This window comes from Staurois parvus, unplaced genomic scaffold, assembly GCF_062004578.1.
Source record: "Staurois parvus isolate SC_StPar_1 unplaced genomic scaffold, SC_StPar_1.0 ptg000450l, whole genome shotgun sequence".
NCBI classification, from domain to species: Eukaryota; Metazoa; Chordata; class Amphibia; order Anura; family Ranidae; genus Staurois; species Staurois parvus.
The window spans coordinates 410,365-430,569 of NW_028318246.1; the positions used below are offsets into that span (position 1 = coordinate 410,365).

Genomic DNA, 20,205 nt, shown 5'->3' on the forward strand with positions numbered 1-20,205 from the left:
CCACTGAGGAAACTGAAAAAACAGTTTGGTTTAAGTGAGAAACACACACAGGAGCTCATCAACCTGTCTGGATGAGAGCCCTGGATGATGAAAAAAAACCCTTTTCACACCATGGCAGGGCACAACACTGTCACAATATATTTGTACCATTTGTATGCAGCAAATGAATTAGAATGAAAACAACTACTATGAGCTAAACACACATCGCCTTGTACCTCCCATGTAGTTATGATGGCTAAAACATGCTCTATAATATATTTATAGGCTTATAATAAAAGAACTTGCTCTGGTGTCATGGGTGGGGAAACATTTACACAAGTGGTGGAAAATGTCCCAAGTCCCAATTAGGTACTGTACATCAGTGCATGCTGGCTGCTTTGGGATGGGGGGGGGGTGTCAGTGATGACATTTTATGTAGGTACAGTACTGCGGAGTGAGTCTGTGAATTATTGCTGAGGGATCAGGCAAAGCTGTAGTGGCAGAGGCTTCTCTCTTCCACCATCCACTGACATTGCTGATATAGTTGATGGAAAGGCCTGGGTAAAAAGCAATCTCTTGAGGGTCTCATTGTTCTTAGTGGAAAACAACAGTTGTCCTGCCTGTTCTTTTTAAGCAGAATCTCTTATATTAATAATTATAATAATAGTAATTGCACTTATTGTAGACTACACATGTGACCAATGGCAAACATGTTTAGACTAGGAAGAGTAACTCTGGAGAATGCTACTTTTTGGGAGCAGGTAACAAATTTGGATCTCCAACATATACTAAAATACAAGCCGACAGCAGGGGCGGACTGACCATTTGGAAACTCGGGCACTGCCTGAGGGCCCAGGGTCAGTAGGGGGCCCCATGAGATGCCCCTAGTACCTTTTTCATAGGTTTTTTGAGTTTGGGCAAGGACACAGGGGCCCCATGATCCCCTATTGCCCAGGGGCCCATGAGTTGTCAGTCCACCCCTGGCCGACAGTTTCTTTTTCTGAAATTAACATTTCCTCAAAGGCATACAGGATGTAAACCATTTAGATGATTTTTAAGGTGTGTATTTTTTAATGAACAAAATTTTTTACTCTTAAGACATACAGGAACAAAGAACTGACAGAAGATATGTTGAAAACCATTGCAATTTGGGGCAAAGTCAGCAGCAGTGTGCAAAATGTATTATTTTGGGTCTATGCACACTGGTTTAAAAGAATACTGATCCTAGAGGAGTTTGGCATTTTGCCTGTAGAAGCAACTAATGATATCCTATGTGTCCATGCACATTAGGTCATTTAGAGGCATATTTTAAAGTAGACCTATAGGCAGAACTTTGTTATTAATTTTGGATAGAATAAAGGAGGGTTATAACCATCTGTGTCTCAGTGCAAAGATTTATTTTTCACCATCTGTGTCCCATTGCAAAGATTTCCCTTCACTTCCTGTCCCAAAGAAAAACAGGAAGTGAGAGAAAATACCTGCAGATTAAGGGGATTCCTTGGGGACCAGGTCACCAGAACTAGTGTCCCCATTGGAAGAGTCCCTCTTTATTACGTTTCTAGGGACAACCCAAAATTTGGGATTTTCTTTTACTTTCAATAATAATATTAAAGAGGGCAAATAGAGAGGGTGAGCATTTAGAGACAGAAAAAAACCTGTTTTTTGAGGGCGGATTTCTGGCAGAAAAAAATGCTTAATGCTCCTAAATGCTGCTAAACATTCCAGAACACTAGTACAAAAAAAAGGCTCAAAATTAGTGTTTTTGTTCTGCCACGAGCACTGGTGTTTTTGTAAGCCACTGTGCATGGACCCTTTTTTACAATTTCTGTACTTCATAGTCTCTGTTCCTTTAATTGCAGATTTAACAGAATGCCATCAGTTTTTTGTGGGGATGAGAAGAAAAATATCACCTGCTATAACTACAGTAACTGCACTGAGGTGAATGGGGTGCTGGGATGCTCCTGTCTACCAGGATTTGTAGGAGAAAGGTTAGTTACATTATGTATCTTATGTGATATCTTACCATAGTGATTATGTTTAAAGCTGAATTTGTTTCTGTTAAGTTTTGCCTTTTTTTGTTTTCATTACATACTTTATTTTAGACCCAGAGATGTTACCACTTGGTTTCTGTGCCTCTATATGCAATAATATCAAATCACAACTGGTGGGGCTAGCAGGGTGCTGTACATAGCATACCAGTACTTCTAATAGCCCTCTGTCCTACTGCAAGCATTGGGCTTCTTGGCGAAGGAGTTCTGCAAATATAAGAATTTTGGATATCAGTCTGCATAAGTAGGGATTCCTAGGCAGGCTGTATTTGCATTCAGACTGCCCTAGGTAGAGCCATATGTAATGCTGAGCTTCCATGATTGATAGAAATCTAATGAATTAAAGCCCTTGAGGATGAAAGGGGTAGATGATCCTTGATGACCTCTCCTAGGAAATGAGGAAGGCCCTATCTGGTTTGCTAAAGCTTCTAATACGCACTGTGAAACACTGTCAGTGTTGGGCAAAAAGTCATTGGTGTTTTGGGGTATTACCAGTATTTGGAGTTCCTCTAAGAAAAGTTAAATTTTTATCTAGGAGGCAGCCTTTGCTACTTTCAGTTGCAATATCAGCTTGCCTTCCTTATTGCATGGTCTCACACATCTGTCTCTTCAGTTTCTCCTTCTCCTGGTTGCATCATCACTGCTAGTTACTGCATGAAAAACAGACTATACTGTAAATTTTCTTGTTAACATAAGAAAGACAAAGGGCATCTTACCATTACCAATACACCCATTATCTACATACAATGCCAGATGCATCAATCTGTACGACCCCCATTATTTTTTTCTGTAATGCCATCTGGATGGATGACCTTCATTCTAGGACATACAATCAAAAAACACACTTTACTAAAGTGCCTTTTGTTTATAGTGATTATTATGTGTGTTTTTGTAAGCCTTAAACACTTTAATTAATTACATTCTTTTACTGAACTTGCTGGGTTCTTGCTCAGTGATCCAGTCTATTGCTAGATCTTCCTGTTGCCTTTCTATTCTTCTAACTCAACCATTTTTTTGTATTGATTTTTTTGTGCCTTAATAAAATCTCAGAAAGACTACAATGACATACAGATCTTAATTATAAAACCAGGGACAGTTACATAAGTATTTTGAAGCAGAAAGTCTCTAATGTTCCTGTTTTTATGATAGTTAGGTTCTTGGAAAGCAAAACAGTACATTCACTTGAACAGAATAAACCCTTAATATGATGCTTTCATACAATAGATCCCTTTTGTGTTCAGTCTTTCTTTCAAACAATTCTTCAGATATTTACGTCTTTCAGTGTTACCTCCACAGTATGATGAAGAGCTTCCTTTTTAAGCCACTTTTCCATACACATGTGTCTATTCAGAAATCCTTTTTTTCATCAGACGACCGCTGTTATCCATCTGTTACATCTGCCTCAAACAGCATAACCACTTTGACTGGGGCATTTGCAAAAATCAGAGATCCAGCGCATCACAGTGCAAATTAGGCAATAAATGTACAAGTAAATACAGATTTTTTTTTAAATAGTCATACAGCTGTGATATTCTTAGGACAAAATAGTTGTATAGCTGTGACAATCTCACAACAGTCACACAAATACATAATAAATTAATATGTTAATAAATTAATATGTTCCAATGACAAATGTCTAAGAGGGGATTTCTCCTTATTTTGGAGAAATTTACTTTTTTTTTCCTGTTGTGTCTACAAGGCAGGAAGTGAGGGGAAAACTCACCAGTTGGTAACCAGAAATAAACTTAATGGGTTTATCCATCCCCTGTACTTTCCAAAACTGGAATAAAAGTTTGGACTTCTAATGTAAATAGTTGGCAAGTGTTTCCCATTTCTTTTTGCAATGTGTGCTGATTGCCTCAGGTTTATCAGGATGTTTGGAATAGTAGACACAGCAGTTGTGATATGAATATACAATGAAACACAATTTACACACATATGAACGTGGAATGAAGGTCATCTGATTTTAGTTGCAGCACAATGACTTGTTTAATTTTATTAGATATGAGAAAGTTAATTAGTATTTTTGCTTGAAGCAGGACTGTGCCCTGAAAACAAAAATGTGCTAGTAAGCATAGTTCTTTGGTAAATTAAACTTTGGGTTCTATTTATCAATGTTTTTACGCAAGTGTAACACCCTTCTAGTTAGAAACTAGGATTTGTACAGTATAGCTATGTTTTTTCTGCTTAACAGAGAGGATGTTAGGTAAATTCAGCGTGGTGTTCTCCTTAACAAGAGTGCTGTGGTGGATTAGTCAGAGCTGCTTATGATGCTCTGGTGCTGCTGAGTTTGCCTTGAGTTCTGCACGCCTTCATAAAGCTATGAGAGCCTTCCAGAACATGGGTTGGGACTAGGCAAATGAACAGCATGAATATGGATATAACCCTGGCCAGTTGCAGGAGAGGGTGGCCCCATTGCATGCTGAGAGTGGTATTTATGTTCTGGGAGCACATGGGTTCAGCGTCTTTCCTGGGAGAGGAATGAACAAAGCCAGGCTGGAGGTAGGCTTGCCTCGCCTGGCACTGGCTGCCATGTGGCCTTAGGTGGGATGACCTGAGGGCCTGAAGCTAGAGAGAGTGACCCTGGTCCTACGGTAAGCTGACTGAGGGGATCTGTCTGCCAAAGCTCTGTCTGGTATCACTTGAGGGTTTTGCTTGGAAAATTGAAAGTATGCAACCATTCTTTCATTGGGCCTTGTGAGTACAGACATTGAGGAATTTGGGGACTTTATGTGCTTGCTACCTCCCCTGGTGCTTGAGAATCAATGTGGGATTGAAAAAGAAAGGGAACATTGGCTAGTGTTCTGAAGATCTTGTCCAATTGTTGCTACTGCAAAGGACTTTGCTCAGCTATGTTATCTTTTGGCTGTCGCAGTCTGTCATAACTGGTTTATACCTGAGAAGCTCAGACCTGTAACTACTACTACTGAAAAAAGGGACTTTGTTCACTCCTAAACTACTTGTTGCTACAAATTAAAGGGGAGTCAGCTATCTACTTCAGCCAAGACTTCAAAAGTGCTCAACTAAGAGATCAGCTAAATGTCCTCAGTGTGACTAGTTCTAATTTTGGAGTAGTCTACTGAATTCCCCATCCCTATCCCCAGTTCTACAATAAAACTCCAAAAACAAGAATCCCCCAGACTGGTCATAGAAGACAACAAGCGAAAGAGTATGTGTACCTGGCTGTGGAAAATACTTGGTGCCTGGCTGCGGAGAGAAGAAAGGGGGAAACTTTGGCAAAAAAAAATTAGCCCTCAAAAGGGTGGGGCTACACAAGCTTCATGCAGTTTTCACCCAGGATTCACACATTTTCCAATGGAATCTTATGTGATAATCTTGGGTGAAAACATAGCACTTTTGTATGTCTGCTGCACAATGCATTATACACTCCTGGCCTCTTTCAGATGTATAATAGTGCAACCTTACAGATGGCACTGTTGAGCAGCTAGAGAGTGCAGAACTGTCGTCACAAGAACAGAGCAAACAAGGAGGTAAGTTTGCCATAATGTGAAGGCATGCTGGGCATATTTGCGAATTATTACAAAAAATCCTGCCACGCATCTGCACAGGACAACTCTAAACACTCAGGTTTGTCTCTGTTTTGAGATTTCTGGATTGCTACATTAACATGGGTTTAAAATGACACTGTTGCAAAACTAAACTGCAGATAAAGAGATTCCCCTGTAACAGAGTCGTAGATAATTTTTTTTCCTGGGAGGGTTCAGTCCTTGGCAGCCAGAGGAAAATAATTATTCTCAGTAAATTGTGGGTGTGGCAAAATTACATGAACCGTGGAATGGGCTTAAAAGTTGAGCCCACTCCTTGTATATATGGTACAGTCCTTTTACCCAAAAATATTTTTTAATTTCTGAAGCACAAACAGAAATCTAACAGACACATACACTCACCATCCACTTTATTAGGTACACCTGTTCCATTGCTTGGTAACACAAATTGCTAATCAGCCAATCACATGGCAGCAGCGTAATGCATTTAGGCATCTAGACGTGGTGAAGATGACTTGCTGAAGTTCAAACCGAGCATCAGAATGGCGAAGAAAGGGGATTTAAGTGACTTTGAACATGGCATGGTTGTTGGTGCATGGTATTTCAAAAACTGCTGATCTACTGGGATTTTCACGCACAGCCATCTCTAGGGTTTATGGAGAATGGTCTAAAAAAGAGAAAATATCCAGTGAGCGGCAGCTGAGTGGACAAAAATGCCTTATTGATGTCAGAGGTCAGAGGAGAATGGGCAGACTGGTTCAAGATGATAGAAAGGCAACAGTAACTCATGTCAATATGGACCAAAATCTCTAAGGAATGTTTACAACACCTTGTTGAATCGATGCCACCAGGAATTAAGGCAGTTTGGAAGGTAAAAGGGGGTCCAACCCAGTACTAGCAACTGTACCTAATAAAGTGGCTGGTGAGTGTATAGTACAAGACAATCAATTGTAAAACTGAAACTCTTCCATTACAAAAATGTTTCCACACAAATCCTATCCTAAAAAAGAAATTCAATAACATAGTCACTGACTACTCAGCAACCAGCAATTGTACAATATAGAATGAAGTGTGCAGGGGTATGAAATACACAGCACAGTGTCATCAGGGGCCAGAAGTGCATAATGCATAGAGTGCAGGGGTTAGTATAAAGAAGAAAAAGAAGAAATAATATACTAATCTCTGTGGCAGGTAAGTAGAATTGCTCTTCTTTACATGGGAATCTTTATATCTACATTTTAACTGCTTCTCATCTGCTCTGTAGCAAATATACTGCTACAGGGTGGCACGGGTGCGCAAAATCACATATATATGTGATTTTGCATTTCTGTGCACGTCCTATCAGCGTCGTCATTCGCGGCCGCATTGCCAAACACTGGGTCAGGCTGGTGATTACTCGCTGGCGCCCGATGATTGCCGAGGATCTCCGACGGGGGGGGGGAGAACTGTTAGTAAACAAACAGTTCTCCCTGTCAGCTCATGCACACTGCTTTGAATGGCTGTGTACAGCACAGCCATGCAAAGCAGTGTGCTTACAGTAAATCTTCACATCCCTGTGTCAGAAATGTCTGTTTGTGTTCAAACATGAGACATGCGGAATGGCATTGCACAAGTTAATGCATAAAAAAAAAGAAATATAATAAATTGTGCTACTCTTCGCCAAAAAGTGTATTCAACCAAACGTTGCTATAGCTGCATGTGTAACAAACAAAATATAAAAAGTAAACAGATAAAACCACTGCACCCAAACACATGAAAAAATCATTGTAACAATAATATGTCCAAAAAAATCAAAATAAAGTTAGGTCTTGCTTGCGGTAATGCAAAAATAAAAAAATACAGAATCATTCAAATACAGTATATAATTATCATTTGCCAAAACGCCATAAAACATACTAATAATAATGATCCATGCCATATGGGAAAGATATGAGTTTAATCCCATAGCTCCAGTGGGACGGAATATTGACATAGAGCTTGTTGCTCTGTGCATAGCTCAGGATGTGACAGCTGGAGCCTATTGAGGCTGTACTCAGGACTTTTGGCAGTTATTTCTTGGAGGGTTGATGACCACATTATATTGCTCCATTCCTTGTCAGGTCTTTTCGAGGATCTTTGGTCATTGACTAGTTTTGCCCTGCATCATCCTTTACACATTTGTTACCACTGTGACAGACAGTTAAACATAATCAGTTATCTTCCTGAAGAAGCAGGTTCTGTCCTGAGAACTGCACTGAAGGACACAATCAAATCTATGAGTGGAATCGCTGAAACTGCATCATGGCAGGAATTATCATGAAGGGTTAATGTAAAACATTGTATAACTGTCTTCACAAATTTTAATTGTACAGTTTTTCATCATATGTTTAACCCAGTCCCTTATATAGGGCTTTTTTATTGAATACATGAAATAAACGTTGTCTGTTTTGACCTGGAGACTCTTTTTGGTGTGGTACCAGTCCTTTTTAGTGGTGTGTTTTAGGGATTTTTTTCTTTATGCATATGACCTACAGTCATGGCCAAAAATATCGGCACCCCTGCATTTCTGTCAGATAATGCACCATTTCGCCCAGAAAATTGTTGCAATTACAAATGTTTAGGCATTCTCATGTTTATTTCTTTTGTTTGTATTGGTATGAAACAAAAAACTGGAGAAACAAAAAAAACAAATCTAACACATTCCACATAAAATCCCAAAAATGGACTGGACAAAACTATTGGCACCCTCAATTTAATATTTGGTAGCACACCCCTTGGAAAAAAATAACTGAAATCAATTGCTTCCTGTAACTATCAACAAGTTTCTTTCACCTCTACTGGAATTTTGGACCACTCTTCTTTCACCAACTGCTCCAGGTTTCTAAGACTGAAAGGGTCCCTTTTCCAAACTGCTGTTTTGAGATCTCTCCACAGGTGCTCAATGGGATTTAGATCTGGACTAATTGCTGGCCAGTTCAGTACTCTCCAACGCTTTGTCTTAAACCATTGCTGGGCGCTTCTTGACGTCATCAAAACCATCAGTGAACCTCCAGCATGTTTGACTGTAGGGACTATATTCTTTTCTTTAAAGGCCTAATTTCTTTTTTTTAACCTCCTTGGCGGTATGATTCTTTCTGATTTTTTGTGCTGAAAGCGGTACCATTTTTTTGCATGGAAATATGTAGTTTTTTTATTGTAGGCTGTAATTTTTAGGAATAACTCACTGAAATCTGTCCGAACAAGAGTCTATTAAACATTCCGGATATGATAAAATTTGAAACACGAAATCATAAATTATAATTTAATAAATAATCATAAAAAATAATAATATAATAATAAATTTAATTCAATAATATCAAACCAAAAACACTGAAATTTGAAGTACAGAGGCAAATTCGCACATCGCTGAGCAAAGTCGCAAAATTGTTTTCAGTGTCTGATGACGAATTTCCCCACAAATCATTATCACTCAATTCTGCAAGTGGTTCTGATTTACTATCGCTGTTCTAAAACCTCTTTTGACGTAAAGGGACGTTTTTTGGACGCCATGGACTTTTCTAAGTTTCCAGGCAGAAAGAACATTCAAAATGCAGGCAGGGCACAGGACAAAGCAGTAGGGACAAAATATATGTGAAATGCATTGAAACAGCAATGACAGCAAAAATGACATTTTTAAAAAAAATTCAAATTTCCCACCGGTTCCGGCGCCCATATGTCCCGACGTCACAGGGACCGGAACACAGAAGCCGGATGCCGGCATCGGCCGGCGGAGATAGCCGGGGACGCTGGAGGGGACACATCGCGGGAGCGAAGGACAAGGTAAGTGCTGCAGGGACCCCCAGAGCAGCGCCGCATGGTAAGCCCGAGTGTAGCTCGGGGTTACCGCTTTTGGTATAGAAATTTTACCCCGAGCTACACTCGGGAACACCGCTAAGGAGGTTAAAACAGTAGAATGCTGGGCTTTACCAAAAAGCTGTAATTTTGTTTCATCTGTCCACAGCACATTCTCTTCAGATTGTTTTGGTAAACTCCAATCTGGCTTTTTTACATTTCTTGTCAGCAGTGGGGTCCTCTTGGGTCTCCTACTATAGTGTCCCTTTTCATTCAGATGGCAACATATAGTGCAAGCTAACACAATTGTACTCTGTGTCTGAAGGTCAGCTTGAATTTGTCTGGAAGTTGATTGAGGTTTTTTATCCATCATTCGAACAATCCTTTGTTACAATCTTTGATCAAGTTTTTCTATTTCATCCACATCCAGGGAGATTAGCTACAGTGCCATGGGCTGTAGTCTTCTTGATAATGTTGTGCACAGTGGACACAGGGACAAATAAGATCTGTTAATTGATATGGGTGAGTTGAATTACAAATTAGATGGAGCATCATAAACTCTGAATGCAATTATTTCTTACAATTTTGCCAATAATTTTGTTCAGTCCATTTTTGGGCTTTTGTAGGGAATGTGTCAGATTTGGCTTTTTATTTCTCCACTTTTTTGTGTCATACCAGTACAAACAAAAGAAATAAACACGAGAATGCCTAAACATTTGTAACTGCAACAATTATCTGATAAAAATGCGGGGTGCCAATATTATTGGCCATGACTGTATAAGTAGTTTATGGTCTATGTGTCTAGTGTATTTTATGGCATTTTGGCAGTTATTATTCATATACTTTAGTTGAATGATACTGTCTTTTTTTAATTAAAGCAAACACAACCTAATATTTGTGATTTTTGTAGGCTCCTAGCCTATAGGTGAGCAGCTGCATGCATGTACAGTATTTTATACCTCCTTTTGTTCTGTGGGATTTTCTGTGTCTAAAAAATGTCCCAACAAGATAATCTGCAGACACAAAGTAGTCTTCTGCATTCCAAAGAAATCCCGATGTTGAAACCCTTCTGTGCATATGTGAGGTGTAAGACCTCCTTTACATGGGGGTACTAATGTGTACACCTGTGGGGGACTGTGTTTACCTGCTCAGGGATGCACTGGTGTTCCATGTATCCCCATGTAGGCAGTTCCATGGATGTTAATTGGGATGCAGCAGCTACACGGACACAGCCGCTGCTTCCAATTGACATCTATGTTGGTGCGAGTGTGTGTCCCTGATGGCACACTGTGTGAGACATGTGGGACTGCATGTAAACCCCACTCTTTCATGCACCCACAGCAAAAATGTGCTGCTGTTAGCAGACACGTGGGGGTGTCACTAATTCTTAATGGCACCCCCATGCACTGAAAACTCCAGAACATTTTCCCGTCCTGGGAACCACATAGCACTATGCAGTTTCCTGACTGCGATTTTGGAAAAGGAAAAGGGACCTTTTCCCTGAGTTTTCCATTGTTACAGCAGCCCATTCAAATGAATGTGCTGCTGTGGTCACGCAAACGCAGGCACAGGAAACAATAGTGTGAATCTTGCCTTATAGGTTATTGCATGACCTCTTTCTAACACATCTGATTTTGGTGTCCCTGCTGGGGAGATTCACCCTTTCTACTAATCCTTGAAACCCTTGTCACTGCTACACAAAGTGATAGGCAAGCCAAAAAGTTAACAGTTGTCACTGAAAAAAGTTGATTAAGAAATTAAATCATCCAAAGAGGACACCTTTTCCAGTAAGAATTGTCTACAAGGGATTTTCCCCTCACTTGGAAAGATTTACACTCTTCCTATGAGGGGAAATCTCCCTATCTACACACAGACCAACAAAAGTTTTAAAAAGAGATAAACTTTTAGGATCATTCTCTTTACCCCAGAAGAAAGGCAGCAGTTCTTTCACTGCAACTACATAAAGTCGAACTCCAGTAAAACATGTCAGGTTTTTATTGCTGCATGTATTCCCACTGAGACTTTCCTTCATTTCCTGTTGTGTCGCTGGGAGAGGAAGGAAACAGAGCTTTTCCAAATGGAATACATTAAACAGTTAAAGTTTATGTCAAAACCAATAAATAGTGTTGCACTATAGGTCCAACTTAAAGTGCAAGATATTCTAAAAATATTCTAAAGACCAGTACTTGAGTGGTAACGTTAAAATAATCCTCACTCACCTAAATCAAAATTATATGAAACAAACAAATATATAATACAATAAAGATCTCTCAAATATATTATTTAATTGATATAGTAAACACCAGACAGGACTCCATTTGCTGAATGGTGCTATACCCACACATTAAGTATATATTCCATATATATATAAACCAATAAAAGCTACCCAGGTGCAAATAAACTTTCTGGAAAAAAGCAGTGGTGTATTTAGGTTTTGTGCTGCCCTAGGCAACACAAAAATCGTCTGCCCCCATGGACACCAACCAACACCCCTGCCCCCCACCTGGGAGAGCCTTCCACTACCCCCCTTGGCTATAGAGAGAAAGACACTTATCTTTACAGCTCTGGACATCCCCGGGAGCGAGAGTCAGGCTCTACATACACCATCAGCAGCCCCTCTCAGATCCCTCATGGTTCTCATGGCGCACGTGTCCCTTCTTTCATCCCTTCTTCTGGGGGGGAGGTGCTGTCCCCCTGAAAAATGCCACCCTAGGCTAGTGCCTAGTTTGCCTTGTGGTAAATACACCCCTGGAGAAAAGTGTGACACAATATGAAAAATTCTGCCAGTAAACACCCGGCAGACCATATAGTACAATTTGTGTACAAACTAACTATTATAGCACAAAAAAGTGTATTTCACATAGAAATGAAAAAGTGGATCATAACAGTGATACAATCATAAATATTAATAAATGTTGAATGCTAAATGACAGTCTTCAGTGAAAATTAAAAAGTCCAAAAGGACAGAAACTCCAACCATCACCTAGCATGCACGCTCACCTACCGGCATTGAGTAACAGGTCAGAAAACACTCGGATACATATTCAAAATCCTCCACATGTCAGGGCTGATGGGATTCCATTCCAACCAATCTCTGGTTTGGAGGTATACTCAGAAAGAAAGAAGAAGGGTGCTTCTCATAGTGCAACCAATTTTATTGAGTAAAATGTAATATAGCATAAAATCCGCACTCATATCAGAAGGGTGAAAACCCTCTTAAAGCATATCAGGCAGGGAGTATCAAAGATGGTGGCAGCTGTAACCACACCGGAAATTATGTCACCACGATTCTATCCCCAAAGTTTATGTAAAACCAAAAATGTGTTTTGTAATATTGAATAAAGTAGCTTGGCAAGAGAGATTTACCTCCCTTCCTGTCCTGTTGAGAACATTTTACCAAAAAGGAAGTGAGAACTCTCCAACAGTAAAGCTACTTGCAGAAGCCCCTGCCACCCCTCTGAAAAGCAATCTGCAGTGGAGTGCTATGCAGGGATGTTTGACAGGAGGTGAGCACGTGATATGTCACAACCTTACTACCTGTTGCCACCCTGTAAATGCTGCACCAATATGCCGCATCCACATGCATGATTGCGGTATGGCCTTATTAACTTCAACGGGGTTGCATTTGATACAGTAATGGTGCAGCACTTAAGATATTAATACCATAAAATCTTATAAAAAAGTGATGAATAAAAGTTCATAAATGAGTGTAAAATGGTTAAAAGTTCAAAAGTGACTTTCAGTGCTCCTAAAGTGCCTGTTTTCCAAGTGGGTCGGTGCTTGTGCAATAATTGTGAAAGAATTGTGCACTCACCAGACGTGCAATGTCAATGCGCCCATAAATATAAATCCAGATGTCATCAGGGAATCATCAGGGTAAACCAGGTACTGGGGTAACTTCCCTCTGAAGGGTGGGATGGTACATCAACTGGATCTTGGGGCTTTAAATGTTGATCCAAAATCAGCCAGAATTTGCCCTTAAGGGATGGGTGGGTGCTGCTCTCAGGATGTGCAGGAGGCTCCCTCTCTGGATATTGGGCTGGATCTTGTGCAGGGCGTCTGGAAATTAAATACTCCTCCAGGGAGTTTAAGACAGATATGCCCATAGTGTAGTATAATAAAATGAATATTTATTGAGGGTCAAAGTTAAAAATGATGCATCAAAGAAGTAACAGTAAACATTTGCATTTTGGTTGCATTTGGCAGCAGTGAAAAAGTGCTGATTATTGACTTCATTTTAAGTGGGCTACAGCTACATGCATTGTTCATAATCAGTGACAGATTTGCCAAAAACATTATTTTTTTGTGGAATTACAGGTGTGAGGTTGACTATGATGAGTGCAAGTCGAATCCATGTCTCAATGGAGGAATCTGCCAGAACCTGCCCAACGAATTCCACTGTATCTGTGACTTGAATTATGCTGGGAAGCTCTGCGAGATCGATGTAAGCGACCTCTCATTCTACGTGTCCATGCTGCTGTGGCAGAACCTTTTCCAACTGCTTTCTTATCTGATACTGCGTATGGATGATGAGCCAGCAGTAGAGTGGGGAGATCAGGAGTATGATGATCAGTGACCCCTTTTCTGGGCAGATCAGCCAGGACCTACACGAGCCCTTTGTCATATTCATACATACAGCCAGGCAATGGGGCTGTTTATAAATTGGGGAAAATGTGTGTCTAAGTTACACGAAGCAGACATCTTTTTTTTCTAGTATTCCCAAGAAAAATACCAGAGAGAATCACCTTAGTTCCTCTGACTGTAGTTTGGTTGCTATGGGTAGCATGAGCAGTTAAATTTCTTTTAACTGCCTCCTGCCCGACCTATAGAAAAATGACAGCCGATCAGGAGCACTGCTGTTCCAGGTGGATGTCATATGATGCCCTCCCAGTCACGGGCCGTGCTGCACCGCAATCTGTCAGCTGCTATGTCCTCAGTGATCATCACTGTTATAAGCAATAATAGTGTAAAAAAAAATCCTGATCATTTCCCCAGGATAGTATAATGTCACTATTGTAACACTGCACAACTATGGTCACAGTATGTAAAAAAAAAAAAAACAAATTGGAAAAAAAAGTAACTTTTTTCCTGTTTTTAAATATACTGTCACCAGTCAGTATCCCTGATCACTGCCACACCAGCCATAGTATATCTCTGGTTACCTTTTTGAAAAAAAAAATTAAAAAACGAATTTTCTATAATATCTTCTTTTCCAAAAAATTGTGACAAAAAAATTACACTTTCAAAAAACTCACCATTCCTCTTACTAAATATCTCAGACTGTCTACTTTCCAAAATGAGGTAATTTGGGGGGCATTTGCACTGTCCTGGCATTTTAAGGCCTCAAGAAATGAGAGGCCGTCAGTACATCAGGACTGATCAATTTTCAAATATACATATGCCATAGTTTGTAGACTCTATAACTTTACTACAGACTAAATAATAAACAGTGATTTGGGTTATTTTCACCAAAGAAATGGAGCAGAATACATGTTGGCCTAAATTTATGAAGGAAGATTATTTATTTGCAAAATTTATAACAGAAACAAACAAAAAAGTGGGTTTTTTCAAAATGTTCTGAATTTGTTTCATTTAGTAAAAAAACCCCAAAATAATGGCTATTAAATATCATCAAAAGAAGCCTCTATCTCTTCCCAAAAAATGATAATAATTTAATCTGGATACAGTGTTACATGATTGTCATTTGAATTGCAGAAAACACTCAGATGCATCTCCAAAATTCCTCCACATGTCAGGGCTTGAATTGTCATTCAAATTCTGACAGCACTGAAATCCGAAAATTGGCCTGGGCAGGAGGGTGGTGAAAGTGTCTGGTATTGAAGTGGTTAAACAAATAGGCCTATTTCTAACAACAGGGACATTTTCTATAGGAACACTTTCAGAATAAGTAGTACAGTGGGCTGGTGAGCTACTGCTCCAATACACCAGACAGAACCCATGTATGTTTCGTCTGCTGAGCTGCAGGCAACAACCAATGTGCCTAGGACCAGCAGATTACTATACAGATCTCCGATTATTATTATTAATAATAATAATAATAATGCTTAGTGCAATACAGCCCTGTAGACATTCCAGTAAAACTCTTTTAAGAGAAACTCAGAGGCTGGCATTGCTGAAAATTTGTTAGTTCTCTGGATATAATGCTGATTCTCTGGTGTTAACATATGCTGAACCTATGACTTGGAACACAAAAGCAGCAAATAAGTGAGACTGAAGATAGAACTCCTGATCTGCCCACTTGTTCCATTTTGGAGACTCTAAAAGAACTCGACACACTAGATCACTGTGACAGCCAAGCAACTAGCATTATCAGATAGAGAAGGCAGCAATGGCTGTCTGAACAAATAGCCAGTTTACTGTCCTTGTGGGTTTACGGGGGGCAGACTGTGGGATTAAAAAGTTCCCCATTAATAATTTTAGTGGACGGAATAATAACCTACTGTTGGTATCATTGGGAGGAATGGTGCCCCACTGTTGTTATTCAAGGTATTAATGGTGCCCAATCGTTGGTGTCTGTGGAAGGAATAGTGCCCCACCATTGGTGTCAGTGGATGGCACAGTGCCTCAAGGGCTGGGGAAAGTCAAGCAAAGGGCCAAATCTGGCCCATGGGCCGCAGTTTGGATACCACTGTTCTAAGTGATTAGAAGTACTAATCTACTATCCTTTACAAGCATATTACAAGCACAGTGACCTTGTTGCTAGTGTTACAGAATAATAATCCTTTAAAAGAAGAGGAAGAATACATAACCGTTTAGTAGCAGCTGCCGCTGCTATCCGACACTTCGGGATGTGTCAGTTTGTTCACTGCTGCACGCTGTGGTTCCTCCAACTACTCCTACATCATGACAGGAGGTAATATTTACACAGGAGTAGGAGGAAGAAACTGTGGCGGATATGCTATTAGACGTGACAGCAAACAGCTATAGCAAAAACGATTTTATTTTGTTTTAGATATAATGTGGAACAGTTAGAACTGCTGTAAACTTGTCAGAACTTCTGTCCCCACTTGGGAGATTTTCCAGTTGTATCTGTAATGGTGAGTATTGTCACTGGGACCAAAAGGAATGGAATTCCAAAATGCAATACTTGTCACTGGAACAGGAGCAGAGGAGAAATCTTCCAATGGGGACACTTGTGTTAGTAAAAGACTAAGAAACGATTAAACCTTACATCGGAGATATTTCCTCTCATTTGGCCATATTAGGTCAACAATGTCATGAGCATCCTCACCCCTTTATGCATATGTAGCTTCCATTATTACTGTAGTATACTGTTTTTCATACTATTCTCATTTCATTTTGTACTGCTTGTATTGAATGTGTGTTTTATGTATTTCTGTCTTCATTAAAATGTATACACTTTCATCTTGAATGTTTGTTGGCCCTTATTCTTACGTATTTTATCACCACCATCACCATCATCATAATAACTGGTGTTTTCAGTATTCATCTTTACCATGGTCATCATCTTTCCACTGTCCTAATTATCATAATCATCATAATTGCCCTCATCCTTTCTATCAGCGTTGTTGTTAAATGAAGCATTGGATACATCTCTTTCTCAATCCTCACAAATAAGTATATGTATAAAGGCATTGCAGTGCAAATTGCAGCAAATAATGCAAAAAGCAGCAAACCACAGAAACCTGTCAGATGTAACTTTAGTCAGTAAAAATATTTTGACACCCGATTTTTATGAAGTATATTCCATGCTTATATATGTGTACCGCAAACAAGAGTGCCCTGGTTTAGGAATCCATATTTATTTCATCATAGAGGTCCAAAAATGACAAGCTATCTGCTACTATTTATTTCTACCTTCTTCAGGGCTTCAAGTGCAGGCTTGACTGGAGTATTGGACCCCTAAGGGTTCATGGTGGGGGATGCAACTCAGGAAAGAACTTGCTGCTTTGCTTTACCAAAAATATTTTTCAACAGTTGGTTGTGTAAGAGTCCATCACTCAAAACAGCACTTGAAAGCTATAATATTCTTCCTGATGAAGAAGGAATGTTATAGCCTTGAAACACGTTGAATGATTATCATTGGACTTCTATGAAAAACTAAATTCTTATGCATTTATAATCCTTTGGTGTGGTGCTCTTGTCAGAGCCCTTATGCAACACAGGTACTGTGTTATACATTGTACATAGAATTGTGAGCTCACTGAATTTTTGGCAGGATCACAGATATTTTTTGCATTTGTTGAACAGATATAACAAAAAACTCTATATATCTTTCTATAGCATAGTAACAAACAAAAAGGCATGCATAAGAGGAATTTATTGTTAGGTTTTAAATACACTTTATCTGCTAACAGTAGACAGGGGTTTGTCCAGGTAGGTGCCCTGGCCAACTTTAGGGTGGAACCTCTTTTTTAATTTATAGACTAACCTATATCATGTATCTACAAATGAGAAATTTAGAAAAAGAGTGAACCTTTCAGTATCTGTATAGGTCTGTGAGAATAAGTTCCTGATGTGTCACAATATATATATATATATATATATATAGTATATATTTCTTTTTATTAGCTATTCATTTTATAAGTAAAGGGTAAACTTTGTGAAAACATTAACTTCCTGGGAAGGAACAGAGCCCCTGTCCCTGTCAAATTCTTATTGCTGTTTGCAGGGCTCCCCCCCCCCCAAAAATAAAAATAGTTTATTATGCTTCAGTTTTGAATGAACAGAGTGTGTGGCTGGTACCCAGCACTTATTGTGTTTATTCAGGAAAGAATGGGGCTGGGAAAATGTGACAATTACCAGACCCCTCTCCCACTCTCCTTACCGAAGGATCCTATTTGTGTGCTTATAGTTGCTGGTAGGAAGGAGGGGAGAGAACTTGGCAGCACTGCTGGGGTGGGGGCACACGGGGGAAGGGGGGGAGGGGGCAGCATGGGAAAATGTATGGTGCACAGGGAGGGTGATTGGCAGCATTACTGGAACTGATCCCCTGTATGGCTCTCTCTGCAGCAGCTGAAAGCCAGTGGAAGGGAGAGGAGAAAAAGCCGGCTTTCAGCTGCTGCAGAGAGCCATACAGGGGATCGGTTCCAGTAATTGTACTCCCTCTGTGCTGATCCCCCACCCTGCCATCACATCTGATTCACATAGCTGCCTGGGCCCCCCTGCTAGCCTGGACCTAGTACAGGATGACTGGTGGTACCCCTGTATTTATGGCTCTGGCTGTTTGTGCCCCCAAAATCCAGTTTCACCCTCTGTATTTGTCCTAGTAGTAATTGACCGAAATAACGGGAACTTAAAAATGTTGTTAATCACCAGAACACGTGGTGACAGTGGGTTGATTTATTAAAGGTAAACAGACTATGCACTTTGCAAGGTGCAGTTGTACTCAACAAGTGCAGTTGCTCCAAAGCTTAGTAAATGAACAGAAGCTCTGCTGACTTCTATCATCCAATCGCATGCAAGCTAAAATGCTGTTTTTTTTATTTTCCTTGCACGTGATTGGGTACTCTTTGCAAAGTGAAGCTTCTCCTCATTTACTGAGCTTTGGAGAAACTGTACTTTGCAAATTGCAGTGTATTTGCCTTTAGTAAATCAACCCCAGTATATCTTCTAAAGGTGGCACGTTTTCGAGTGAAAATTGTTTAAGAAAGCAATTTTCCTAACTTTGCAGAGATTATCTCTCACTTCTTGTTGTATCCCTGGGACAGGAGGTGAAGGGAAATCTCTAGAACAAGATATTTTCCCACTCAATGCAGACAAGTGTGTTATATATACACATAAAAAGCAGTACTTGATCCCCAGCCAGGTGACATTCCCCAGGTTAAGAGTATGTCATCAGTCTGCTGCAGGCAGGAGGAAGCATGCCTTCACTTTCCTCTATTCCCGTAACCAGACTTCAAGATCAGAGTATTCAGCAAGAGACTGGTCTCTGTAAGATGTTTGTAAACACTGCCAGGAAATGTAAAGGGGCCAGGATTTACAGGGCAGTTTATTTTCTGGGTTAGCATATCAGTTTCTGCTGCCTTGGATAGTGCCTGAACGAAGGTGACTACATTGTTATGGTGAGCTCTGTGATCTCTGGGATGGGTAAAAAAATGTTAGTTTTACACTTACACATGACTTGGCATGCATGGAATCACCATACAAACGGCAAACACTTTAAAGCTGCATCTTATCAAACTTTTATAAACTCACTTTCTTGCATAGTGCAAAATATAAATTGCTCATTTCTGACCTCTAGTGTTAGATTACAAGATAACAGCTAATGGAAATTACAGAAGTGACAGTCGTTGATACACTGCCTGGATACTAGGGAGTCCATTAAAACTAAAATGCAAGATGTAATTTAATCGATGCAGATTGCAAGTCAAAACTTTTTTTGTGCAAAAAGTATAAAACTCCCAAAACTACACTAAATAAATATAAATTCCTCAATTTAGATTACTTTCAAATCATAACCGTGTTCCAAATACCCCACTGCCTAATATAAATTCCTCAAAATATGTATCTCTTTTGTAATTATATCCGTGTTCCAATATACCACACTACCAGTTTAAATTATTAAACACATGCAAAAAAATATTTAAAGAAAAATATTTCAGTGGTCATGCATTGATTATCTATAGAACATTCCCAAAACAATACTTATAAATATTGATAATATCAATAATCTATATAATGCATTAAAAAGTCCAAATAATTCAGTCCATCCAGTGATCACCATGTGAAAAAATCATGAATAATTCATAAAAATAAATCATTCAATTCATCGAATAATCACCACGTGAATACTTGTGCAAACAATTTTTATATAAATCTGTGTAGTGCCCCCCTCTCAGGTGTGCACTCACCAGTGTTTCCTCCCACTCTTATGGTTG

At 39.6% G+C, this 20,205-nt stretch overlaps 1 protein-coding gene across 1 annotated transcript in view; it reads left to right on the forward strand.

The window, feature by feature from the left end:
• CRB1 (crumbs cell polarity complex component 1) overlaps positions 1-20,205 on the forward strand; it is a 131,047-nt gene that overhangs the window by 107,648 nt on the left and 3,194 nt on the right. The window contains exons 9-10 of the mRNA XM_089688663.1: positions 1,839-1,967; positions 13,661-13,787. Coding sequence (XP_089544789.1) covers positions 1,839-1,967; positions 13,661-13,787 — 256 coding nt within the window. The remainder of the gene's footprint in view (positions 1-1,838; positions 1,968-13,660; positions 13,788-20,205) is intronic.